The sequence below is a fragment of the Protopterus annectens genome, chromosome 6.part0, assembly GCF_019279795.1.
Source record: "Protopterus annectens isolate FY-2018-M chromosome 6.part0, PAN1.0, whole genome shotgun sequence".
NCBI lineage: Eukaryota > Metazoa > Chordata > Ceratodontiformes > Protopteridae > Protopterus > Protopterus annectens.
Genome location: NC_056737.1, coordinates 1,080,969,298 through 1,080,994,146, shown reverse-complemented (window position 1 = coordinate 1,080,994,146; position 24,849 = coordinate 1,080,969,298). Strand labels below are relative to the sequence as shown.

The 24,849-nt window shown below is 38.9% G+C and overlaps 1 protein-coding gene across 1 annotated transcript in view; it reads left to right on the top strand.

Moving 5' to 3' along the window:
- LOC122803943 (epithelial cell adhesion molecule-like) overlaps positions 1-24,849 on the top strand; it is a 297,939-nt gene that overhangs the window by 160,788 nt on the left and 112,302 nt on the right. The window contains exon 3 of the mRNA XM_044073621.1: positions 2,958-3,204. Coding sequence (XP_043929556.1) covers positions 2,958-3,204 — 247 coding nt within the window. The remainder of the gene's footprint in view (positions 1-2,957; positions 3,205-24,849) is intronic.

The following is a 24,849-nucleotide window of genomic DNA, read 5'->3' as shown; positions in this document are numbered from 1 at the left end:
AGTGTTATCCACTGTGCCAGTGTGCCACCCAGCCACCCAATGAACCTATGAGCGCACACACACACACACACACACACACACACACACACACACACACACACACACACACAATATATAGATGGATAGATATAGATATATATGAATATCATTCACTCTGTTAAACTGACTACTGATAGATGAAGTAAATGATTGTAAAATGTGACTGATTACTCCATTCATCGAATTTTAGCAGGTAAGGTAACTGGATTTGGGAAAATAATGCCAAAAGCATTAGATTTTCAGAATCTTTCTACATGCAGGGGTAAGAGTTTTTATGGGAGTGTAGGCAGGTTAGGGTAAAGTTAAGTGACAGCTTTGTTATTTTGTGGTATGTATGTATGTGTGTATGTGTGTATATATATATATATATATATATATATATATATATATAGATATATATATATATATATATATATATATATATATATATATATCTATATATATATGGATCTAGGACAGTCTATCAAAAGCCTGTTTCACCGAAAGTGAAACAGGCTGTCACAGTTTCGCGAAAGCACTTTTTATCGAAAAAAGTGATTTCATGAAACTTTCGTAAAAGTATAGGGAATCGTGGGAAGTGGTAGTGGGCGAGATCGGACTACAGTGGGGATAAGGGAATATTCCCTTTTCCCCACTGTAGTGCAATCTCGGAGTGAGAATATAAAAGTAGGGGGATGTGGGGGGTGCAGAGGGCAAAGCCTCCCTGCGTAAACATGGTGTGTGTGTTTTTTTTGTTTTTGTGTGTGTGTGTGTTTTTCCTTCCGTTTACCAAAACTGCTTTTTTGGTGAAAGCAATTTCAGTAAATGGTGTATGGTAGGGTTGGATTTGTGTGTGTGTGTGTGTGTGTGTGTGTGTGTGTGTGTGTGTGTGTGTGTGTGTGTGTGTGTGTGTGTGTGGTGTGTGTGTGTGTGTCCAAGCTGTCTAGATTAGTGGTACTGTTACAGAAAGTGTTTTTGAAAGGTAAGGTACATGGTTAGTGTTAGGTGGAACATCGAAAAGACATTCAGTTTTATAATGGATACTCTAGGGCTAGGTTCAGATTTGGGTATATATCAGTTTGTCGAATGCTAACTTGCGCGAATAGCTAATCATCAAACCCTATTCAGTGAAAGCTCAATTAAGTGAACGATCATTTCAGTGAAATATTTCCTAAGGAAAGGAAGTGGTTTGCCACCCTCGGGGATTTGACCTTTTCTCCACTGTAGTGCTATCTCAGAGTTAGTATATATAGTTAGGGGTGGTGTAGGGGGCTTGGGGGAATGAAGCCCCACACTTTGAAGGGTTTTACATTTTGTTATATTTGTTCCGGTCAGTAGCTGGCCTATTAGTTTATTTCCCTAGGAAATGTTTGGCTGTAACGGTCATTTGCTTAATTTTACTTTAGCTAATTTGAGTTTGATAATTAGCGATTTGCTCAATTAAGCTTTCGATGAAGTAATATAGACCCTCAGATTTTTATATATATGATTTCTATCACAATGACGAGTGCACGGTCGGTGAAAATGGGAATGTCAAACCTCATTTGGTTGATTCCCGTATCACCGGCCCGCAATACTGCAAGTGTGCGTTGTAGCAAATGCCACTGTGCATTTGCACATGTGTGATCGAATTTATGACTATAGATTGCAGTACAGTGGGAATCGGGAAATTACCCTTTTCCCCACTATAGTGCGATTTCGAAGTTGGAATATATTATTTGCATGGGGTGTATTTTCAAGTTTGCATCTGTGAGAAATGGAATAATGTTGCTATGTCATTGAACTGTGACAAACCTTTCTGCTCTTCAGGCTTTGGGCCCTGTTTTTGTGTACTTTCAGCAAATCTAATGCTGTCTTTTCCAGTTTTCATATTCTAAACTGGCATAAATATTTTTTAATAGTCCTAGATAGCATAATGATTTCTTGAAATGTATTCTTAGCTTCTAAAGCAGCTGTAATTACCCTCCTTAGCATATACCATACCAAATTAGTTTTTGATGCAAAAAGTGCAATGTTTTTGCAATATATTTTGTTAATCAGGACCGCCTCTGACATGTGTTGATTACCCGGAATATCCAGAGCCCTAGATCATCTGGTGCCCAGTGCCACTCCTTAATACTAAGTTGAGGAGCAAAAAAAAAAAGTCCCTTTTACAATCAATCTCTTCCCTTGAGTGTCACATTACAGAGATGATATGATTCTCCTCCTTGGAGCACCACATAATTTCTGTAATGCCCTAAAGTCAGCGTCAGAAGCAAAACCAAAAAAAAGGGGGAAACACAAAGTTAATTCATCACACCCGCTAACCCACTGTGCCCGGTGTGGCTGCTCGATTAACTACACTTCTGTGTAAATCATTGCCTAATACCTATGATGACATCAGTTTGTGGGAGGTGGGTATTCCTACAGAAAAATAAAAACTGAAAATGTAGTGAAATTAAAACATAAAACCTGTAAAAAAATAAAATTAAATCTAAAAGAGAGATCTATGGAAATTGCTGAGAAACACCTTAGCTATTGATAGCAGGTGGTACTCATTTTAAAAGACAAGGCATCAGGCTTTAATATAATTGTAGATAATCCCTGATGTTGACTTTCTGCAACCTCACAGCATTTTAGTCAAGTGATTCGAAGATGAGTGAAGTAAATTATAAACAAGAATGATGACACATATACAAATAACACAAAGCAGTGACTTCTTTATTCTTCCCTTGTCATATACATTTGTGCAGCCTCAAGTTATACTTTGTCGTTACGGTAGAACGAGGGGTGTAGTTTATACCGCTCTTTGAAGAAAAAGAATGATGTCACTTTTGTGTAGTAATTTATTAGCTTTTACTGTTTGTGTTTTATCTTCCTACTTAAAGTGAAGTTTGCAGTACTATGCAATGATGAACAGTGTTTTTTTTTTCTTTTCACTATTTATTTTTCCAAATTAGTAACCCCAAAGTGTCGGTTGATGCATTTGGAGATGCTTGATAAGAGCAAAAGTGGACGGAGGCATCCTGGTGGAGGGTTGCTGGATGTTGATAATGTATACGATCCTGAGTGTGAAAAGAATGGCACATTTAAAGCCAAACAATGTGATGATGACTCAAATCTATGCTGGTGTGTGGACAGTGCTGGGGTTCGAGTAACAGATAAAACAGGAGATGACCCAAAATGTGACCGATTAGTCCGCGTTCAGTAAGTAATGATTACATTTTAATATTTCAGCAAGTTTTCTAGAAATGTCTGCATGAAATAATGATTACAGAGCAATGACAATCTTCAGATATTTGAATGATTTTATTGTTGCTCTTCATAATCAAGACACTTTTTCATAAAGAGTTAGAAAAAAATGTAACATTCTGCCCCTAAAAGCTATTGCACATGTATGCTATACTGCCTGTCCCTAAACAAATGTGTGTTTGAGTCTACACTAAGATTTAAGCCTGATCCCTGAAGTGTGTATAATGCAAAGGTAGGGACTAACTGTATGTATTTTGGTAGGCGTCATAACAAGCACCTGCAGTACCTGTTTTATCGATCTGTGTTCAGCAATGCCACTAGACTCAGGTATTGCCAGTTATGATGTAGCTTAGACCTGACACAAAATGGCGGCACAATCAAGATGCAGTTACCATAACAACATCATCTTCAAGAGTGTCAGCCCAGTGACTATATGCATTGTTGGTACTTAGGATTCTTAAAGGTACACACACTTTTTGTGCATAATCACACACACACACACACACACACACACACACACACATATGCATGCGGTTTACTATGGTTTGTGCGAACAACATTCTGTCAGCAGCACTGCTGCTGAAAATCAGAATGTCGTGCACAAAACATAAATGGATGGGATAATCGAATACAGTTATGCGAATGCTGTAGTTCATTCGCAGAAGTGTATTTGACTATCTGCACGGAGATCACTGTGCAGTGGGGATTAGAAATTCATCCATATCCCCACTGTAGTGCGATCTTGGAGTTAGAATATATTAGTAGGGGTGTGTGGGGGCAAAACGTGATTTGTCATACAGGAGTCTGATTTACATCAGCTCCTATACGGCTATCATGTGATGGTTTCGGCCACAATGTCGAGTCAAATGTGTCAATCATTTGGGTCGACATTGTGGCAGGTTGGAATGTGTGTTTTTGGGTTTACTATTCATTGTTTCGAACGGCAAATGTTTTGCCATTCGAACAAACAATAGTAAAGCCAAACATGCATCTATATCTGTATCTATATCATCTATATCTTTCTTTTTTAATTTTTCCAAATCTATTAGGTTTCTAATACCATGACGGGAATGGACCCCATTCCTAAGTCAAAGTATGATTAAAGTTTATGACATTAGTAATGTTTCAGTGATGTCAGCCAAACGCGCTCTTTGCAGCACCTGCAATGTGCTCAGTATTAACTCCTTCTGCAATTCATACAGAGTTACATGTACTGGTAGCATATTTAAATATGATCGTCGATACTTTTTTATGAGACCCCATTGCTCCTACTGTTATTAGAACTGTCTGGGTATCTTTCTTCCACATTGCCCTCACACTCTGTAAATATTGTAAATAGATTTTGACTGTTGACTTGAACTGTGTGAATTTGTTAAAATGTATCTGCATGATATTTTTCCACTATGAGCAATTTTGCTCACTCTTTGTGTTACTTGATATGTATTTGTGCTTGTACATTTATTTTTATTGGACTGCTATCTTTACTGTAATCTGTTTCATGGAGCTTTTCTCCCTGGGCCTCCACTGAAAACGATCTCTCTGGGCCCAGTGGACTTCCCTGGTAATCAAACTAGAAATAAATAAATAAATAAATAATTTCTACCTGCAGATCCTGATATTTGATGACTTTGCGTCTCTCTGTACGCAAGACACTGTAGTCACTGGGTGTGGTGACTTCAATGGTCAGTGCTACTTTTGTCTTTTCATGGACAACTATATCTGGTTTTCTAGCATCTATCTTTTAAACTGTTGGTAATGGGTGATCCCATTTGATGTAAACTTCATAATTTTCTATGATGCTTTGTGGCTCATATTTCCAGTGTTTTCAGCCACTTCAGTACCATAATGTTTACACAAACCTCAGTGCAACAGTCTTGCCACATTATTATGCCTTTCAGTATACAGTCCTTCTGCCATTAGTATGTCACAACCAGCAATGAGGTGTGCGACTGTTTCCAGTTTGGTTTTTACAAAACCTTCATTGTCTGTTTATTCCACATGTTCAATGGACTTTGTAAACCAGTGTGTACATAGCCCACTATCTTGGGCCACCAATATTAACCTTTCATCTCTTGATTTGAATTTGTCTCTCTTTAACCATTCCTGCATTCATTCCCGATCAACATGAGGTTCTTCCAGAAGTTTTCTATACTTACAGTTGTATTTATGCATGTTCCACATTTCTTGCCTTCTCATTTGGTCTTTCACCTTATATTCTTTCTTTTGTTTTTTTGGCACATTCAGTTGCTGCCTGAGTTTTATCTCCTTCTGGTTTAGATTATAGATTAGTACTAGGCTATTTGCCCTTGTGGGCCATTTTAAGCCTATCCAAGTACCCCATGTGAGACTCAAACCCTCCACCTTGTGTCTGCAAGGTAACACCTTAACCATTCTGCCTTTGCATTCCTGCTTTACACCAATATACTTCTGTTAGATTAAGCAGAGAAGTCATGTTAGATTTGTTTTCCTCATGTTTCAAAACTTTCACTATGTTTGGGTCTTGTGAGGTCACCAGATATGTGTGGAGTCCCATGATTGCAGATCTATACATGTAATCAATTTCAATGAGGCCCATCCCTCCTTTAGAGCAGGGAATATATAATCTTGATATACACTGATTTTTACAAATCATTTGGTGAGCATGAAGCATCCTTCTTGTTTTCCTGTCTAATCTATCCAACACATTTTGAGGCCAGTCAATTAGGACAGGAAGAGCAAATTTATTCATAGCTTGAGCTTTGTTCCTAGATGTCAGTGCTGTTTTCAGGATTAATTTAAGTTTTTTAAAGTAATTTTTATTATATTTTATTTGCATTTGTTCATGTTTTATTGTCGATCCTTCATCAATTCCCAAATATATATATATTTCCTCTTGCTCAAGTTCTTTTATATCACATTATTGTCTCAAACTGATGTTTCCTTGGTGCTGCAGTTTTCCTGCTTTAAAGGTTGCTTTTGCACAATTATCGAAACCAAATGACATTCTTATATCATCTGAAAAAGTTTTGACAACTTGCAGTTGTGCTTTCATTTCCTCATCTGATGAGATATACAGTTTTAAATCACTGACAAAGAGAAGATGAGAAGTCTTTATACTTTGTTGTTTTCTAGGAGACACATTATAGCCATGGCCTAAGTTGTTAAGTAGACAGCTTAATGGGTTAAGGGCAAGGCAGAATAGCAGTGGTGACAGAGAGTCACCCTGGGATATCCCCCTTTGAATGTTTATCTTTGGGATAATAATATGTCCTTTATCATGGCTTAATTGCAAAGTGGTCTGCCACTGTTTCATGGTTACTGTAATGTAGTCAGTCAGTGTAGGATGTATCTTATACATTTTTAAGCGCTCTTTTATCCATGAATGCTGGATACTATCAAATGCTTTTTTGTAGTCAATCCATGCCATACTTAGATTCTTCCCCTTTTTACAGTTCTCCACTATGACTTTATTTAACAACAAATGATCCTTTGTTCCATATGACTTTCTTTTATTGCCCTTTTGTTCTACTGCCATAACTGAGTTTTCTTTTAAATGACTATAAACTCTGTCATCTTCAATTCCCATATATAGTTTATACATCACCGGAAAGCAAGTTATTGGTCTATAATTTTTAGGGTAGCTTGCAGGTTCACTCTTAAGTACTCTGTCTTTGTGTGTGTGTGTGTCTGATCATAGGATCATAGGAGGTTCCTAGGCTATTGGCCCTGAAGTCCTTATAAGCCTAGCCAAGAGTTTAGCCCATGTTTAAACAACTCAGCATCCAATGCCCCTGTCCAGCAGGGATACGGGTGGAATCCCAGGGGTATATTTTCTGTTTCCCATCCAGTTATCCAGGTTGCACTTAAAAAGGGGTAAAGAGGTACTCTGCTTGATGTGGAGAGGGAGTCTGTCCATAGATGGGGGAGTCTCTGGGGCACAAATCTGTCCCACCAACAAGTCCTGTTGATGTCACAGACCAGGTTGAGGCTGCATGTGTGAGTTACTTGAGTGGAGTTTGACTTGTGGATATGCAGCAGTCCCATCAAGGTGGGGTCTGTGATCACCTTGTGTGCCAGACAGAGGTCACTTCTGAGGAGTCTGTATGAAACTGAGTAGAGGGATATACTCAATCTGTGTATGGTAGATGTTTGAGGCCCTGAATTTTCCTGGTGAGGAACCTCTGTGGTCTGTCCAACTGCTGCATGTGCTTTGCAAGGTACATGCCAAAAGGGGTGTTCTACTCAATAATGGGGCTTATAAGGGAAGAATACAGGGATGTTATGACCTCCTTGTTCCTGGATGAAATACTCTAACTTATGAGGTGGGCCATGTAGAAGGCTTTTCTGTACAACGGAAGAAACATGGTGGTCAAAAGTCAGGTTGCTATCAACATGGGTGCCCAAATCCCTCACGACTGAGTGCGTGCTTAGGACGTTGTTATTAATGTGATAATTTGTGGGGACATCACTCTCCCCAAAGGGGATGATGATGCATTTTTTGGTATTCAGCTTGAGGCAATGTTTCTGGCACCAGTCATTTGTCTGAGTGAGACCCTCTTGGAGGATGTCCACATTACTTGGGGAATTGATGACAGCACCCAGCTTGCAGTTATCTGTAAAACTGGTCAGCCATAGCCCACTGGTTTTGGCCTGCACCTCAGAAAAGTATGTCCCAAATAACAGAGGCCCCAAGACCAAACCATGGGGTATGCCTCTTGTTACAGGTCTTCTACTTGAGGTGGCTTCCCCTATTTTGACTAGGTGCGTTCTATCAGTGAGCCAGTTTGCTATCCATCTGGTAACATATGGCTTGATGCCTAGTTGAGAGAGTTTATCTATTATGGAGTGTCTCCTGTACGTCATACTGTTTGACCAGCCTGGAGGTGTGTGTGTCTTTAATATATATTGAAACTCCAACTCCTTTGGCTTTACTGCCCACACTTTTGGGTCTGAATGTATCATGAGTCTTTAGATCAGTTTTGAATATTGCGGTTCACTTAATCTCACCTTGTTGGATTGTATAAGCTGACAATGTACTTTTGTTTTTTTTCCCCTTTCTCCACTGTAACTGAGACTGCGGTGTGTGTGTGTGACACATTCACAGGTCTACTTCTAAATGTCGCACTTTCACAAGTTCGAATTGATGATGGTCGAGACCATAAGATCGATCTTGTGAAAGTTCAAATCATTTAAATGGAGATTGCTGTACTGCTCAGAATGGTATATTTACCATTTTCCTCACTGTAGTGTGATCTCAGAGTTGTTATATTTAATTTGCACAGTGTAGGGGTATGGGGGGGGGGGTTGCCCTCCTGCATAAAAGTAAAACAAAAATATTTTTTATTTATTTATTTTTTTAATTCAATTTTGAACTTTCAAAAGTTTGATTTTATAGTCTCAACCATAAGCAATTTGAATTTGTGAAAGTTCGACATTTAGAAATAGACCCATATATATATATATATATATATATATATATATATATGTATATATACATATATATATATATATATATATATATATATATATATATATATATATATATATATATATATATATATATATATATATATATATATATATATATATATATATATATATATATATATATATATATATATATATATATATATATATATATATATATATATATATATATATATATCTGTTCTGTTTTTTTGAATTACTTAATATTCAAAACAAATTTTACTTGTATTCTAGTGACTCAAATGAACAGAGGGAAATTCATTAAAAGCCAAACACACACTATTATCAACACATTACTGCAGAGACAGAGAGAGAGAGAGAGAGAAAGCCTCTCTAAACGTGTATTACAGATGTGAAATATTTAACATTCTTGAATTTACTGCAGACACTTTAGGAAATAATTTAAAACACTGTACACATTTTAGCTTGCATTTTCTACAAGAACAAAATGTTCAGTAGTTATGCAATTCTTAATAGAATGAAAGACAATTTAGTAAACTGTTTCCAGTATTAAAGAAAAAGAACTCGGTCCCTTACCTCTCCATGAATATAGTTACATTCTCAATAACACTTAAGCAGGTGTTCTGTATGGCCCTGGCCATGGTTGGTTCCTTGGAGTGAATAATAATTTGTGGAAGGAAGAGGGTTAGACAAATGGTTAAATGTCAGACTCTTTTCCAGTGTTTCTAATTGGACACGTCTGGGTAGCACTGGACATAGTCACTTCATGTTGTAAGGTTCTCTGGGAATCCTCAAGTCTCATCTCAGATTTAGAACTTCTTTTTTATCGTGGATATTTTTTAGTAATATGTATTTTCTGGCTTTCCTTACAGCAGACTGTTAGCTACTCCTGGAAACCACTCCTTGTTTATTGAGTCGAATGGACTTAACAAGCCTCCCCCAGGACCTTCTCTGACCCATGTTTTGGGGCTGGTGATGGGATCACATCTTTTTGTTAAGGAGAATTTTGTTTTTGTTCTACCCTAAAGTCTCTTTCCTTCTTGCACTGATGCTGACTAGGAACACGCATGCAATGCGCCTATTAGCATATTGTTCTTCCTCCAAGGCAACTGTGCTTGCTTGCCTCCCTGAAGACAGTACCAACTGCATATTTCCATTCTCTGCCAGAGATCAACCACGAGGTGTGCACCAACTCACTAGGATGTGCATGCCTGTCCTCCCTTTGCCTCTGTTTCAGACTCCTGAGATATTAATCGAACCTGAGCCACCTGGGCTGTAATCTGAGTTTATTCCTTTGCTAGCGACTGCTACCTCAGCTGGATGACCTTGATACTATATTTAGTGGAAAAGGTGCACTTCGGCTGGCTAAAGACCTCATTATCCTTGGTCTAAACACCTGAGTATGGCTATTTGATATGCAACACTGCCAGAGTGGTCTGAATATGTCTCCTGTTGCATCTGCAAAAGCACCATCATCCATTTGTACCATGTAGGACCATGTTTCATATCTGCTTTTTGTACTGCAACATCAAATGTTTCCCACTTTCTCTTTCTCTCATGTATTAGATGCACTGGTTGGTCCAGTTAAAGGACAGGTAGAGTCTGAGTGTCATATTGCCTGCCAAAAAAAGTGTTTGCAAGCATCTTTTGTTGTTTAGTCATTTCTCATGACAGATACAAAAGGAATAGTGATTGATCTTAGTCTGGATAATAGCACAAATGTTTTGTTCTGATTTGTGTACCGTACATTAGCCATGCAAGGAATAATCCGGTAGCACTCTGTAGAGCAACGCGGTAAGACATAAGAGCTTTCTGAGAATTAGGTAGACAAAATTCTTTTTAACACTTTGGAGTGCTGTCTTGGCAACTCTGTTGCAGTTTTTGAGTATTGAGGACTTGGCGTAGTATAAATGAAAGTATAATCTTCTGCAAAGCGCTGGAACTGTATGGATACAAATTATGCACTATTGTATGTGACCAGTTTAATTAAAGGCCATATCTAGTAAATACTGTCTTGACTGTCAGGATAATTTGTCGATTAGTTATTTATGTTAGTGCATTTGTATATATTTCCTTCAAGTTCACACATACCAGCAGATATTTCTGCTATAGAATCTGTGTTAATCGGTTTCATAGTGGTGGTTCTTTGGGATGGGTTATGTATTTTGCAAAACTGGTACTTTGATGCTGGCTTTTCTGATATGGGGTCACCACGGCAACATTTTCACTCTTTCATGACTCTTAGTTAGGCCCTGTATTTGTTTATGCACCTAAGTTTATTTTGAAGATGGTACAAGAATTCTGTCTTGGTATAGTGGCAAACTGTTGTGTTCAGACAGTTTTGTTGTGGCAATGTAGTCTTGCTATATCAGATGTTAAGTCTGTGTCCAATGGTTAGGCTGTCCATTCCTTACATATTTAATGATTGTTAGTCATTCTCATGCTTGCACATACCCAGCAATGTCTTATTTGGTATTAGACAATGTCTGGTCAGGTATGGGTTTCCTTCGTAATATGTTGGCCACAATTAAGTGCTTTCCAAGTACATGGACTGTTCTGGCATTGAAGCATTTTAATCAAATTAAGCAACCAATGGCATCTAGGCAGTACTTTGTCCAAAGCATATAAATTCATTTGGAATGAGAAATTTGTGGTCAGTCTGGAGTTGGAACTTCTCTTAGCCCAGTAAGTATCTTGGGATTTCTCACATGCCCACAAGTTTGCATCTTTTTTCTGTTTGCGACTATCTTTATTTTACATCAGTTAGCAGGCAGTAGGCAACAGACCATAAGAATTGTCCATCCATCTGGAGTAAACCAAAACATGAACCATAACTACTGTAATCTCCAGTCATGACTTAGTTTGGTGACTTCATAGTAGAAAAGCACTGAAGAGGGAATCAGCATTTGTGTAACTTTGCTGAAGGCCTGACCTTGAGCTTTCCGCAATGACCATAGTGCATCCTTCTTCAATATATCTGTTAGTGGACATAGCACTGTGGACATAGGCAGTACAAACTTGTCCAAGAAGTTTATGATGCCCAGGACCTGATATAACTTGATCTTGTTTGAATCTGTACTGATTCTGCTAGCAATAATGCTGTGACTAAAATACCAGATTTTGGGCCTTCCAAAACAATATTTGTTTCTACTTAGCTTCAAATTGGAGTTTTTAATGATTTGGAACACTGCCTCCAATCTCATGTTATGTATTACTCTATCCAGACCAAACACTAGTACATTATCCATAACAAGAACATCTTCAACCCCTTTCAAAAGATTATTCATTTCACATTGAAAGTTATACTAAATGAAAGTATTCTGAAACAAAACTTACAAATCAGAGTAATGAAGGTTGTTAGCATTTGGCTCCAACTTTCTATGGGCATCTGACAGAAAACACTTGAAGTGTTTAATGTGGAGAACACTCAGAAACCAACCAACTTATGTGCAATCAACTCAAGGGCAGGTAGGATGAACCTGTTCCATATGACTGACTTTTTAAATCAATACATGTTCTGGCATTGTCCTTCTTTTTGATATCTGGATACATATATGCACAACATACTGCCATGGCTTTAATTTTATCTTTACTGACTCACAGTTAAGTAGAGCAACTTCTCCAAACATAGCCACATCAGATTCATTTAGTCTGTCAAGCCACTCATCTTGCATGTCACAGTTCTACTCAGCAGTGTACTCACATATGGATCTTCTTTTGCATAGACTGAAAATTTATGATTGTGCACCTTCCACTCAGACATTACTAGGAATCTTTCTACACAGCTGAGTTTGTCTGAGGGCTAAGTAATTCTATTTGTGCTTCATGCAATTGTGGATGTTTCAAGATGTTTTTATAATTAGCACATGGTATTACAGTAACATATGCCATTATATCTATTTTTAAAGCTTACTTGGTTATCTTGTGTTGGGAGTTTCACTTAACAGTCTGATTCAATGTTTAGCATAGTATTTACTCAGTTGATGAAAAATGCTTTCTGAACATGTTCTTCAATTTTATTTTCAGTGGCTACTTAGTTTTATACATAACATAACATATCTCTGGTACAGAGACAATGCATACGGCTAAGCAGAATTGTTAGTGAGGAAGATTCTTTCCACCTCGAATGCCAGTGCCTCAAGGGCGTCTTCCTGGAAAGGCACTACCCAGAGGATCTAGTCTCCAGAATCATGGGGTATGGTAATTGAAAGGTGAGAAACCCTGTACCCACCCATCCTTAAACACAGGTTCCACCCCAAAGCTCAGGCACAAGAGGACACCACCCCAAGATTTCCTTTGCCCATCTCTCTAGACACCACCAGCATCAAATACATCCTCTTTAAAAAATGGGCACCCATAGTGGAGTACCCAGAGCTAGCCCTAATCCTTGGAAACCAGCCAAAATTCTGCTACAAAAAAAAACATGCCCCTCATAGCCACTTTCAAATCAGAAAAGATGCTGAAGGCACACACCCTTGACACACCCCAAGGCATGCACCAATGCAGGAAATGCCACTGGAGCGATTTTGTTATTCAAACCCCCAAGGTACGTCTCACCACCCCACAAGTGGTTATTCACATAAAAGACCATTTAAACTTTTATGTGTTTGGTTTTGGTAACGGAGAAGGAAGCTGACCGTGATTTTACTTTTTTAAACTGTGAGAGCCCCAACGTGGTTTACATTGCAATATGCTTTCAGTGTAAAGCATACTACATTGTAAAAATCACAAGACAACTTAGTATCCAGATAAAAGAACATGTGGGAGCCATCAGGAAGCAAGACCCTCACAATGCAGTACTCAGGCATAGTAGGACATGCTCCCAGTTCTCTGGATTGCAATTTGCAGCAATTAAAAAAGTCACAGATCTCCTAGGGATTACTGACACCCTTTGGAACACACACAACTTACTGTTAGTTAAAGAGTTAAAATGGCAGATACAATTGTGAGCAGACACATCCCTAGGTCTAAGTGAAAAACTGAGCATTTCCAGTGTCCTTAAATGGATTAGGTAACTCCTTAACCTATCCACCATTTGCCGCACTAGTCAAACATTAAGCCTAGGTTCATGGATTAGGGAACTCCTTAACCCATCCCCGCTCACCACACCGGTTAAATAATAAGCCTAGGTTCATTTTGTATTTTCTGATAAAGTTGGACTGAAAACTTTACAATGAACAAAACTGCTCAAAATGTGATTTAAATGAATAAAAGTCTGAACAAAACACCAAGAATAGCCTAGCATCCATGTTCCTTCCAAAAATAGCAAATGTTTTTAAAGTTTTTAAATAGTTGTTTATACTTTTGCGCTAGTGGCGTTATGATATATATAATATATCGATTTATCTCAGTAACATCTGCAGGATGGTCATTACGCAGTAATCTGATACTGTACTAATTATTTTGCATTTTCCTACATTTCTTATTCTTTCATTAAATCACCTATAATTCTTGAAATTTCTGCTGCTGCATCTGTAATTGGTTTTACCTTCTGACCCTCAGACTGCAATTTGTACAAAGGAATTTCTGCCTATTGCATAATGTGCCCTGACTCTGTAAATGCTCACTCTTTACATGATTGCATTCTTTAATTCGAAGCCATTTAACTCTTTCTTTACCTCTGTGTGGTGCAAAAGTATACCTTTAATGTCTACAAATTCTTTTTAGCTCATATCTCCAGAAAAATAGTAAAACCTATTATACAGAAGAACTGTCACTGATAATCTTTAACTTAGTTTTTCCATACTGTGTTATAGCATTATTATAGCACTCTTTACATGATTGCTTCCAATTCCACTCGCTGAGCTGACATGTAACCTGGTAACTTAATTACGTGAGTCTGTGTAAAGTGCAAGTCTTATATGAAATATTCCTTTTTTATAAAACCTTGAACATTTAACATATGCACATTTGCTACAAGAATTAAACTGATCTGAGAACAGTGAGCTTTACTTATCTGCCCTGTACATGTATATGGAATTAGCTCATACAATAAATGCTGTAACAAATAATAGTTATATTGCACTCTTTCCTTGCTTGGGATCTGAACCTTTGGCTGTACAGTCACTTCTAAAATGTAACTGTTTATTGTTTTAATTGCATCTTGTTAGCACTGACTTTAAATTCTGGATTCTGTGGACTAGTAAAATATCATTTCATATCTATAAATATTCTTCCTCTGTTTCTTATATCAAGATATTATTTATGCATTGCAACCCTTTATTACCATAATATTAATGATCTTAACACTTGTCTCAATGTCTGATAAAAAATTATAGCAAAAAAATCTGTCTTCCAGATTTATAAATATAAGACATTTACTCTGTAGGTCTAACTTGACTGCCATTTCTGGTATACCAGACACAACACTTGTTATCAGAGCGGTGTACTTTTTATTTGTCTTAAATCTAGTATTAATCTAAAACTACCATGTTTTTCCTTACTGGGTAAAAGGGTGAATTTGATAGACTTGACTCTTTTAACATACTACTATTCCCTGTCTGTGATACATTAACAAATGTCGCTTCTTTGGAAATGAAACACAGTTTCTGATAAGGTGGTAATTTGTCTTTGGGATGCTCTGCTCTTACTTCACCTGTGGCAACTAAAATTTGACTTCTCTTTAGTCCACAGATCTATGTGTTCTTGTAACAGATTTTTAAAATCATGTACATCATCTGCATAACCTATTGCAAACCATTTCTTGCAGTTTTTTTCTGTTTGCACTACTGTATATATTGCAACATCTTTGTTTTCCACAAAATCTTGTTATTAAACTCCAAAGCAGCACCTAATTCTGATAGTATGCCCATACACAGTATAGAACAATGAGGATGTAAAAATAATTCAACTGTTACCCTTTCTCCAGGATGATTAGGTTTGCTTAGGAATCTAATCTCCTAAGGTTTACTGCTCACTGCAGTTACCTTTGACTCTTCAAATCCTGACAACATCATAACTGCATTTGGGTCCTCTAGTAGGGGTCTATTAGTAACTGAAACGGATATGCCTGTATCAGGCAATAAGTACATCATTGCATACTTCCTTTCCTGTAAGCAATAAAATATATGGTCTGTTATCCCTTTCTGCGTTAAATTATGTCAAATAAATCAGCTGGTTTGGTGCTGGACTGCCACATTCTTTATAAATGTTTTGAAAATAATTTTCTATGGAACTACTAACAACATTGACTTGAGCTATTGTAAAGGTTTGTCCTCTATTGTGTCTTGAAGTCTATGTGTCATTTAGTTTAGTATTAGATGTTAGAATTACCTGTTCCTGCATGATTACTGTCAGTTCCTGCACTGTTACATCCCCATCTATGCAATATTGCCACTCGGTTCTGGAAATGATAAGCTATAATTAATTACATTCCAAGCATTATTTGTATCTGAAATCATACTGAGAACATTAACATGAGATACTGAATTTTTTGTGTGCGTGTGTTTTGCTGTGTAACCTGCATGTCATTTCCACTACTTCTATTTGCATTAGACTGATCTCTATTTGCAATACTGCAATTTAACTGTGAATTCTGAAGTACATGTGCCGTAGTATTTACACTGATGTCTGAGGGCTGTAAACCAGAGTTTGCTAGAAATCTGAAACTAAACTGATATCATGAGCTGAAAAGACTGTTGATTTTTGATATAGTGTTTTTTTCTGCTGATTATAAGATAGTCTTTCCATAACCTCACTCACCCTTGCTTGCTTCTGTTTCTGCACATGTTTTGGTACATATGTAACATTCATAGGTTCATAGGTAGGTACTAGACTATTGGCCCTAGGGCCTATATAAGCCTAGCCAAACGGTACCTTGGCTTTTGCCACCCAAGAAAATTATTTTCCTGTGCCCCTGTCAAGCAGAGCCACAGAAATGATCCCTGGGGTGAATTTCCTATCTCCCATCCAGTCATCAAGATTTTTCTTGAAGAGTGCTAATGAGGAGCTTTGTTTGATATAGATAGGTAGTTTGTTCCAGAGTATGGGACATCTCTGGGACAGGAATCTATCCCTCCAGCATGTTCTGATTATTGTGGTGACAAGGTTTAGGTCCCTAGAGCGTGTAGCTTGGAGGGATTGGGATTTCTTTATGTAGAGCATGTCCAACAGCTCTGGGTTTGACATAGCTTTGTATGTTAGGCAGAGGTCGTCTCTGAGTATGAGATATGCGGCAGAGTAAAGCTGGAGTTTTTTGAGACGGTCTGCATATGGCATCTGTTTGAGGCCAGTAATCCTCTTTGTGAGGTATTTCTGTGGCCTTTCCAGTTGTTGTAGATGTCTTGTGAGTTACATACCAAAAGGGGAGTTGTACTCTATAATGGGTCTAATGAGTGTCGAGTAGAGGAGAACAATGATCTCTTTTTTCCTGGATGAGAACCCTTTTGTGATGAGGTTTGCCACATAGAAGGATTTCCTGACTACTGTGGCGATGTGATTATCAAAGGATAGAATACTGTCCATCTGGGTCCCAAGGTCTCATCACACATTCGGCATTAAGTAGACCACCACCTATGTGGTAGTTCATGGGTACAGAGTTTTTACCAGAGGGGATGACAATGCACTTTTTGGCATTGAGCTTGAGGCCATGGCTCTGACACCAGGTATCTGTCTCAGTGTGTCCCTTCTGTAGGATGTCCACATTATTTGGAGACTCGACTATGGCTCCTAGTTTGCAGTCATCTGGTAGAGTGCATACATTGCTTGATATGTGCTTGTTGCTAGCCAGCATGGTTCTTTATCACAGATATCCTCCTCAGCTGGGTGTCAGTCCTATATCAGACCATGGTGCCACCCTACCCCAGAAAGTGTGATCTGGTTTCAGGTTTTGAGACGGTCTGCATATGGCATCTGTTTGAGGCCAGTAATCCTCTTTGTGAGGTATTTCTGTGGCCTTTCCAGTTGTTGTAGATGTCTTGTGAGTTACATACCAAAAGGAGCGTTGTACTCTATAATGGGTCTAATGAGTGATGAACAGAGGGGAACAATGACCTCTTTTTTCCTGGATGAGAAATCTTTTGTGATGAGGTGTGCCATGTAGAAGGATTTCCTGACTACTGTGGCAATGTGATTATCAAAGGAGAGACTACTGTCCACCTGTGTCCCAAGGTTTCTTATCACACTTTCAGTGTTAAGTAGACTACCACCTATGTGGTAGTTCATGGGCACAGAGTTTTTACCAAAAGAAATGACAATGCACTTTTTGGCATTGAGCTTGAGACCATGGCTTTGACACCAGGCATCTGCCTCAGTGAGGCCCTTTTGTAGGATGTCCACATCGTTAGGAGTTCTGATTATGACTCCTAGTTTGCAGTCATCTGCGAACTTTGTTAGCCAAAGACCTTCTGTGTTAGCCTGTACTTCATAGAAGTAGATACTAAACAGGAGAGGACCTAGGACTGAACCCTGTGGAACTCCACTTGTCACTGGTCTGAAGTTGGATTTAGAGTCTGCTACTTTCACAGTGTGGGTTCTTTCAGTGAGCCAGTCGGCAACCCATCTTGTGACATAGGGATTTATACCTAGTTTAGTGAGTTTGTCTATAATTCCAGAGTGGGGGATGGTGTTGAAAACCTTGGCGAGATCTAGATAGGCTGTGTGTACCACCTTACCCTCATCTACGGCTTTGGTGACTGCTTCAAAGAAGTTTATCAGGTTTAGGAGACATGATCTGTCTTTTACAAACCCGAACTGGGTAGGGTCCAGAGTTTGGAGATTACCAATGTCATTGTTTATAAGTTCCATGATGATACACTCCATAGCCTTGCAGGCCAGGCTCCTCAGGCTAATAGGGAGGTAGTTCCCGGGGTCCATGGTGGCTCCCCCTTTGTGGAGTGGGATAATCATTGCTGTGCGCCATTCAGTGGGCACAAAGCCTGAGGTGAGGCTATGATTGAACATGGTACTTAGGTGGGGTGCCAGTTAGTTCTGTAGTTCATGTAGAACACAGCCTGGGATGTTGTCAGGTCCCATGGATGCTGTGTTCTTGGCTTTGGAGAGTGTGTTTTTTACCTGTGCAGCCGTGGTTACGGGTACTTTTCATTCTTCCAGTATAGAGATGGGCCCTTTAGGGGATGAGAGAGGGGTAAAGTTAGCACTGAACCTATCTGCCAGGATGTTGGCAGTATCAGTTGGTTCTGTATATTTAGTGCCATTGTGCTGTAACTCGGAGCAGATCTGAGTGTTCCCATTGCCATTCCTTTATTGATAGCACTGAATTTTGCATTTCTTGAACAATGCTTACTATTAGACTGTTTACATTTCTGCTTGGCCCAGTTTTTATCTTTAAACCACACATTTACTGGTGCTTTTATTGTAGAATTTTTTTTAAAAAAAACTTCTCTGTCATTTACTGGCTGATTTAGCTATACAGTCCACTGTAATAAAAATAAATGCACACTCAGGGTTTTGAGTATGATTTGATCCAGTAGTCAGTTGTCTTGCAACCTCTTCAGATTTTCTCGTGTAAAGATTCCCTTGCCTCCTCAACATCAGACTGCTACCTTGCAGGGACATTTTTTTTCCTTAGACATATCTTTGCAGGCACACCTGAAAAAAAACTGTTGAAACAAAGCAGTTAAACTGAAAATGTTCTTCTTCTTCATTGCCTGTAGGTATACTACCAACAAGGTTTATACAGGGTTCTAGAAATTACATTACTTTAATGTTTACCACCAAATACACTGTCTACACTGAAAGATTTATCTGTTTGACTATAAAAGTGCCAAACAGAAGGTCATTTGACTGCTTTACATGTATCATGCACTTTCAGCATAAAACTCAATCAGAGAGGTCTTCATAGTCAGATGGTAGCATTTATTTATACAACAGACAGCAAAAGTAAGAAAGTTAACAAACATTTACTCTACAACAATGGCTGTAATGCTGATAGCTGCACAGGTAAAGTAATTAGGAAACTGAACCGTAAGGCATCTGGTCTCAAATGACAGTATTCTTGGCACTGCACACCGTACTCTGTACTCCACTGTGTCTTCAAAATGTGCATCTTATATCTTTTCTGTGTAGCTTGCACTTACTTCCACAGCCTCGATTCCCAGACCTTGATACTATAAATCTTAATAACAAGATTTCTTATTTTTAGTGTAGATAGCCTAATCTGCAAATGTCTACTAACTGCCTGTTCTTAACATTGTAAAGTCACCCTTGCTTACAACAAATATGTTCTCAAGAGAAGCTGAGAGTTCGGGATGTATTTATCGGTGTTTGATCTGGAGGTCATTCGCTGCCTACAGCTCAGCTGTATGATGCTGCACAATACTACAAAGTGAAAAATGAAGTTGTAAAATAAATGCCTACTTGAAGATAGATAGATACGTTTCCAAGCCTATTAATAGGAAAAATTGGGCCTTGAAATTTTGCCAGGTATTATTCAGTACTAAGAGGCTTGGTATGGAATGATTCTTAGATGTTCAAGGGTTAGATAGTGTGAGAGGTTTTAGCTTAATTTCAAATGAGACAGCTTTATTGTCTCATCTGACATGTGAGAACATTACACACTGGTTGCTGGAAAGTTGTGTCATGTTTGGGATACCAGGTCAAGAATGTTATTGCCCTTACTGTGTGTATGGGCTAGTTGGTCCAGAGCACTTGTATTAGCAAAGTCCAGGAATCTTGGGGTCTGTGTATTTGAAGTTGTGTATGTTTCCCAGTCTATAGTGGGGTAGTTGAAGTTGCCCAGTATCATAATGTTGGGTTCAATGCAGAGTAACTCCAGTTCATTTTGGTATGCTGTACAGATATCTGTATCATGATATGGGCCTTTGCATAAGAAGAAGCTCTAGTGCATTATTCTGCTTGGCCAGTCTTGAGGTGTGACTGTTTTTGATGAACAGGGAGACCCCTACCTTTTGTTCCTTCCTATGCAGTAGATGGTGCAAATGTGTGGATGGCATTATAGCTCTGCACTGCTGGGGCCCACTCCATGACTTAAATCATGGCTCTGTAAATGGCCATCCACTGATCCTCAGCCTTCCTTGCAGTCAATTGCTCACCAAGTGTCTCATTCCCCCCAACACAGACCATCCAAACCAACAGCCAAAGGTTACAGAGGAGGTGGGAGAAATAACATTTATCCTCCTTTGCAGCTGTATAGCCCACTGAATGGCTCAACACTACCTAATGACTGCCAATTTTCCAGTCTGTCACAAAAGCCATAGAAAGCCTCCATGGATACAAAGAGCTGTGCATGTCTTTTAGGTTGCAAACCTGCCCTCAAGTTGCTGATGTGAGCACCTATGTCAATGTGAGGGCCTACAGTGCTGTTCCTGTTCATGTGTGATCCCATGTATATGCCACTATGAGACCTACCATTACAGACTTGGAGTATACACATTCTCAGTCCTGGCCATTTGAATGCCTTGTGTGGTGGTTATCAGCTGACCAGAAACAGCACCCCCCGCCTCACATAGTTGAGCAGTGATCGACCATTCAATCCTATTCTTCTTGTCCCCTGTTCCGATGCCCTGACAATGGAGAGAGATGGTCGCTAAAACAGGAATGAATTTGCGCAGTACTTTTTAGATGAAGCTCTCTGCATCAAGCACAGTTTCCCCCAACAGCACACAGGGAACATGTTCCAGTCTTGGGAATGGACTCTCTGTTTTTCCAGATCCCAAACAAGATTCGCTTTGGAGCACTGTGTCCCAGTTCCAAGCAGCTGACACATCCACATCTGGGTATTTGATTTTCACACATACCCCCACACACACAAACACACACATGATGCTAGGAAAGGCTGCACAGATTTACTAGCTGTAGTCCTGCCCAGACTATAAGATAACCACACTGCCACCAGTCAACCACTGTCAGGTTCTTACAAGGGCAAATAATAAAAAATAGAAAACGTGAGAATACTAAATATCTAAGTACAATAAATACCAGACTTTATTCCTTCTACCCAGACTACAAGGTAACCACATTGCCACCAGTCAACCACTCTTGGGCTCTTACAAGGGTATCCAGTTATACTGAGTAAAATCAATACTAATATAAATGCTAGAGTGTAACCAAAGCATCAACACTAAAATAAGCACAAGTACTGTCAAGATGTCAAAAGTATTCTCTCAAAGACCAGCCACAATAAAAGGTATACAAATATTTAATAATAAATAATAAAAATAAAAAACATGAGAATACTAAATAACTAAGTAAAATAAACACCAGAGTTAAAATCACAGGAGAAATAAAAATAACACAGTTGGACAGATCCAAGCCGATGCAAAGAAACCCTACCTAACTAATCTCACTGTATTTCCTCACTTTCTAAAGAATAACTGTTTCCTAGCTAATGTAATTAATACAGAAAGGCAAGATTAGATGCTGAGATGCATATTCCCACAAGGCAAGACGATGAGTTCTAACTAAACTGAACTGAACTGTGATAACTGTCGTAGAGCTTTATATCAGGTTCTAAAGAAAACAAAACAAACTGCCGTGAGAGTTCCCCCCTCTTAGTGTTGGTTATAAAATGACATCACATTTGATCACCTGACTCTGTTACAATACATACTCAGAGCTTTGCTAAGATCTGTTGCAATATCTGAAAGCTGTAACACAATTTCAAAAACTTCTACTCTTCCCTTCCAGAGTTTTTTGTTTAAACATATACATTTAATCAGATATAATAACACTGTTGATACATTTTTAACACAAACATCTGTACAGTCAGTGTGATAGTCAAATGGCACAAAATTATCCAAACAAATCCAGACAACCATGCTGGCACATGTTACACATGTACTGCCCTATTCTCCCTGGCACAGATGGCAATATCTTGTATCATCACACAGGTCATCTCGGGCATAATCACGGCTTTATCTCCCTTATGACAGACAGCTGAATAAAGCTTCCCTGCAGACATACTATGCTGAATAGAGGAGGAAAAGAGCAAACATATACCTTAGACATTCTGTACACTGCTAATGTAAGAAATATACCTTATACATTCTGTACACTGCTAATGTGAGAAATATACCTTAGACATTCTGTGCACTGCTAATGTGAGAAATATACCTTAGACATTCTGTACACTGCTAATGTGAGAAATATACCTTAGACATTCTGTACACTGCTAATGTGAGAAATATACCTTAGACATTCTGTACACTGCTAATGTGAGAAATGTACCTTAGACATTCTGTGCACTGCTATAATGTGAGAAATATACCTTATACATTCTGTACACTGCTAATGTGAGAAATATACCTTAGACATTCTGTGCACTGCTAATGTGAGAAATATACCTTAGACATTCTGTGCACTGCTAATGTGAGAAATATACCTTAAACATTCTGAGCACTGCTAATGTGAGAAATATAACTTAGACATTCTGTGTACTGCTAATGTGAGAAATATACCTTAGACATTCAGTGCACTGCTAATGTGAGAAATATACCTTAGACATTATGTGCACTGCTAACGTGAAAAATATACCTTAGACATTCTGTGCACTGTTAATGTGAGAAATATACCTTAGACATTATGTGCACTGCTAATGTGAGAAATATACCTTAGACATTCTGTGCACTGCTAATATGAGAAATATACCTTATACAATCTGTACACTGCTGGGAGAAATATACCTTAGACATTCTGTGCACTGCTAATGTGAGAAATATACCTTAGACATTCTGTACACTGCTAATGTGAGAAATATACCTTAGACATTCTGTGCACTGCTAATGTGAGAAATATACCTTAGACATTCTGTGCACTGCTAATTTGAGAAATATACCTTAGACGTTCTGTACACTGCTAATGTGAGAAATATACCTTAAGACATTCTGTGCACTGCTAATGTGAGAAATATACCTTAGACATTCTGTGCACTGCTAATGTGAGAAATATTCCTTAGACATTCTGTGCACTGCTAATGTGAGAAATATACCTTAGACATTCTTTGCGCTGCTAATGTGAGAAATATACCTTAGACATTCTGTGCGCTGCTAATGTGAGAAATATACCTTAGACATTCTGACCACTGCTAATGTGAGAAATGTGAGAAATATACCTTAGACATTCTGTGCACTGCTAATGTGAGAAATATAGGTTCATAGGTTCATAGGTTCATACTGGGCTATCTGCCCTAGGGCATTTATAAGCCTAGCCAGAGTTGTGTGGCTTTCACCACCCCTTAGGTTGAAGAATACTATACCCATTAGTTTGCCGTGCCTCTGTCCAGCAGTGATACAGAGATGATCCCTGGGGTAAACCTACGATCTCCCATCCACTGGTCAAGATTCCTCTTGAACAGAGCCAGCGAGCTGCTCTGTCTCACATGGACCGGGATTCTGTTCCACAGCATAGGGAGTCTCTGGGTGATGAATCTGTCCCTCCAGCATGTCCTATTTATATCCGTGTTGAGGTTTAAGTCTCTTGCTCTTGTGGCTCTGGTGGATTTGGATTTTTTGAGGTGGAGCATGTCCATTAATTCCGGGTTGTACATGGCCTTGTATGTCAGGCACAGGTCACCTCTGAGCAGAAGGTATGCGACTGAATAGAGCTGGAGTTTCTTCAGTCGGGCAGCATATGGCATATTTTTGAGCCCCTTTATCCTTTTGGTGAGGAACTTTTGGGGTCTTTTCAATTGCTGCAGGTGTCAGGTAAGATACATTCCGAATGGGGCATTGTACTCAATCATTGGTCTGATAAGTGAAGAGTACAGGGGAACAGTGACCTCCCTTGATCTGGATGTGAATCCCTTCATAATCAGGTGGGCAATGTAGAAGGTCCTCCTAACCACTTTGGCAATGTGAGTGTCAAAAGAAAGGTTACTGTCAACTTGGGTCCCCAGGTCCCTGATAACCTCTTCTGTGCTTAATGGATTGCCACCTATGTGGTAACTTGGGGTTACCTTGTTTTACCAAAGGGTATGACTATACATTTTTGGCGTTTAGCTTAAGGCCATGGCTCTGGCACCAGTTATCCATTTCTATGAGACCTCTCTGAAGGATATCTGTGTCTGATGGATTTTCAACTATGGCCCAGTTTGCAGTCATCTGCAAACTTTGTCAGCCACAATCCTCCTATGTTTGCCTGCACTTCTGAAAAGTAGATGCCGAACAAGAGGGGCCCAGGACTGAGCCCTGTGGGACACCGCCAGTGACCGGCTTGGAGTCTGACATGGCACCAGCAACTCTAACCCTGTGGGTTCTG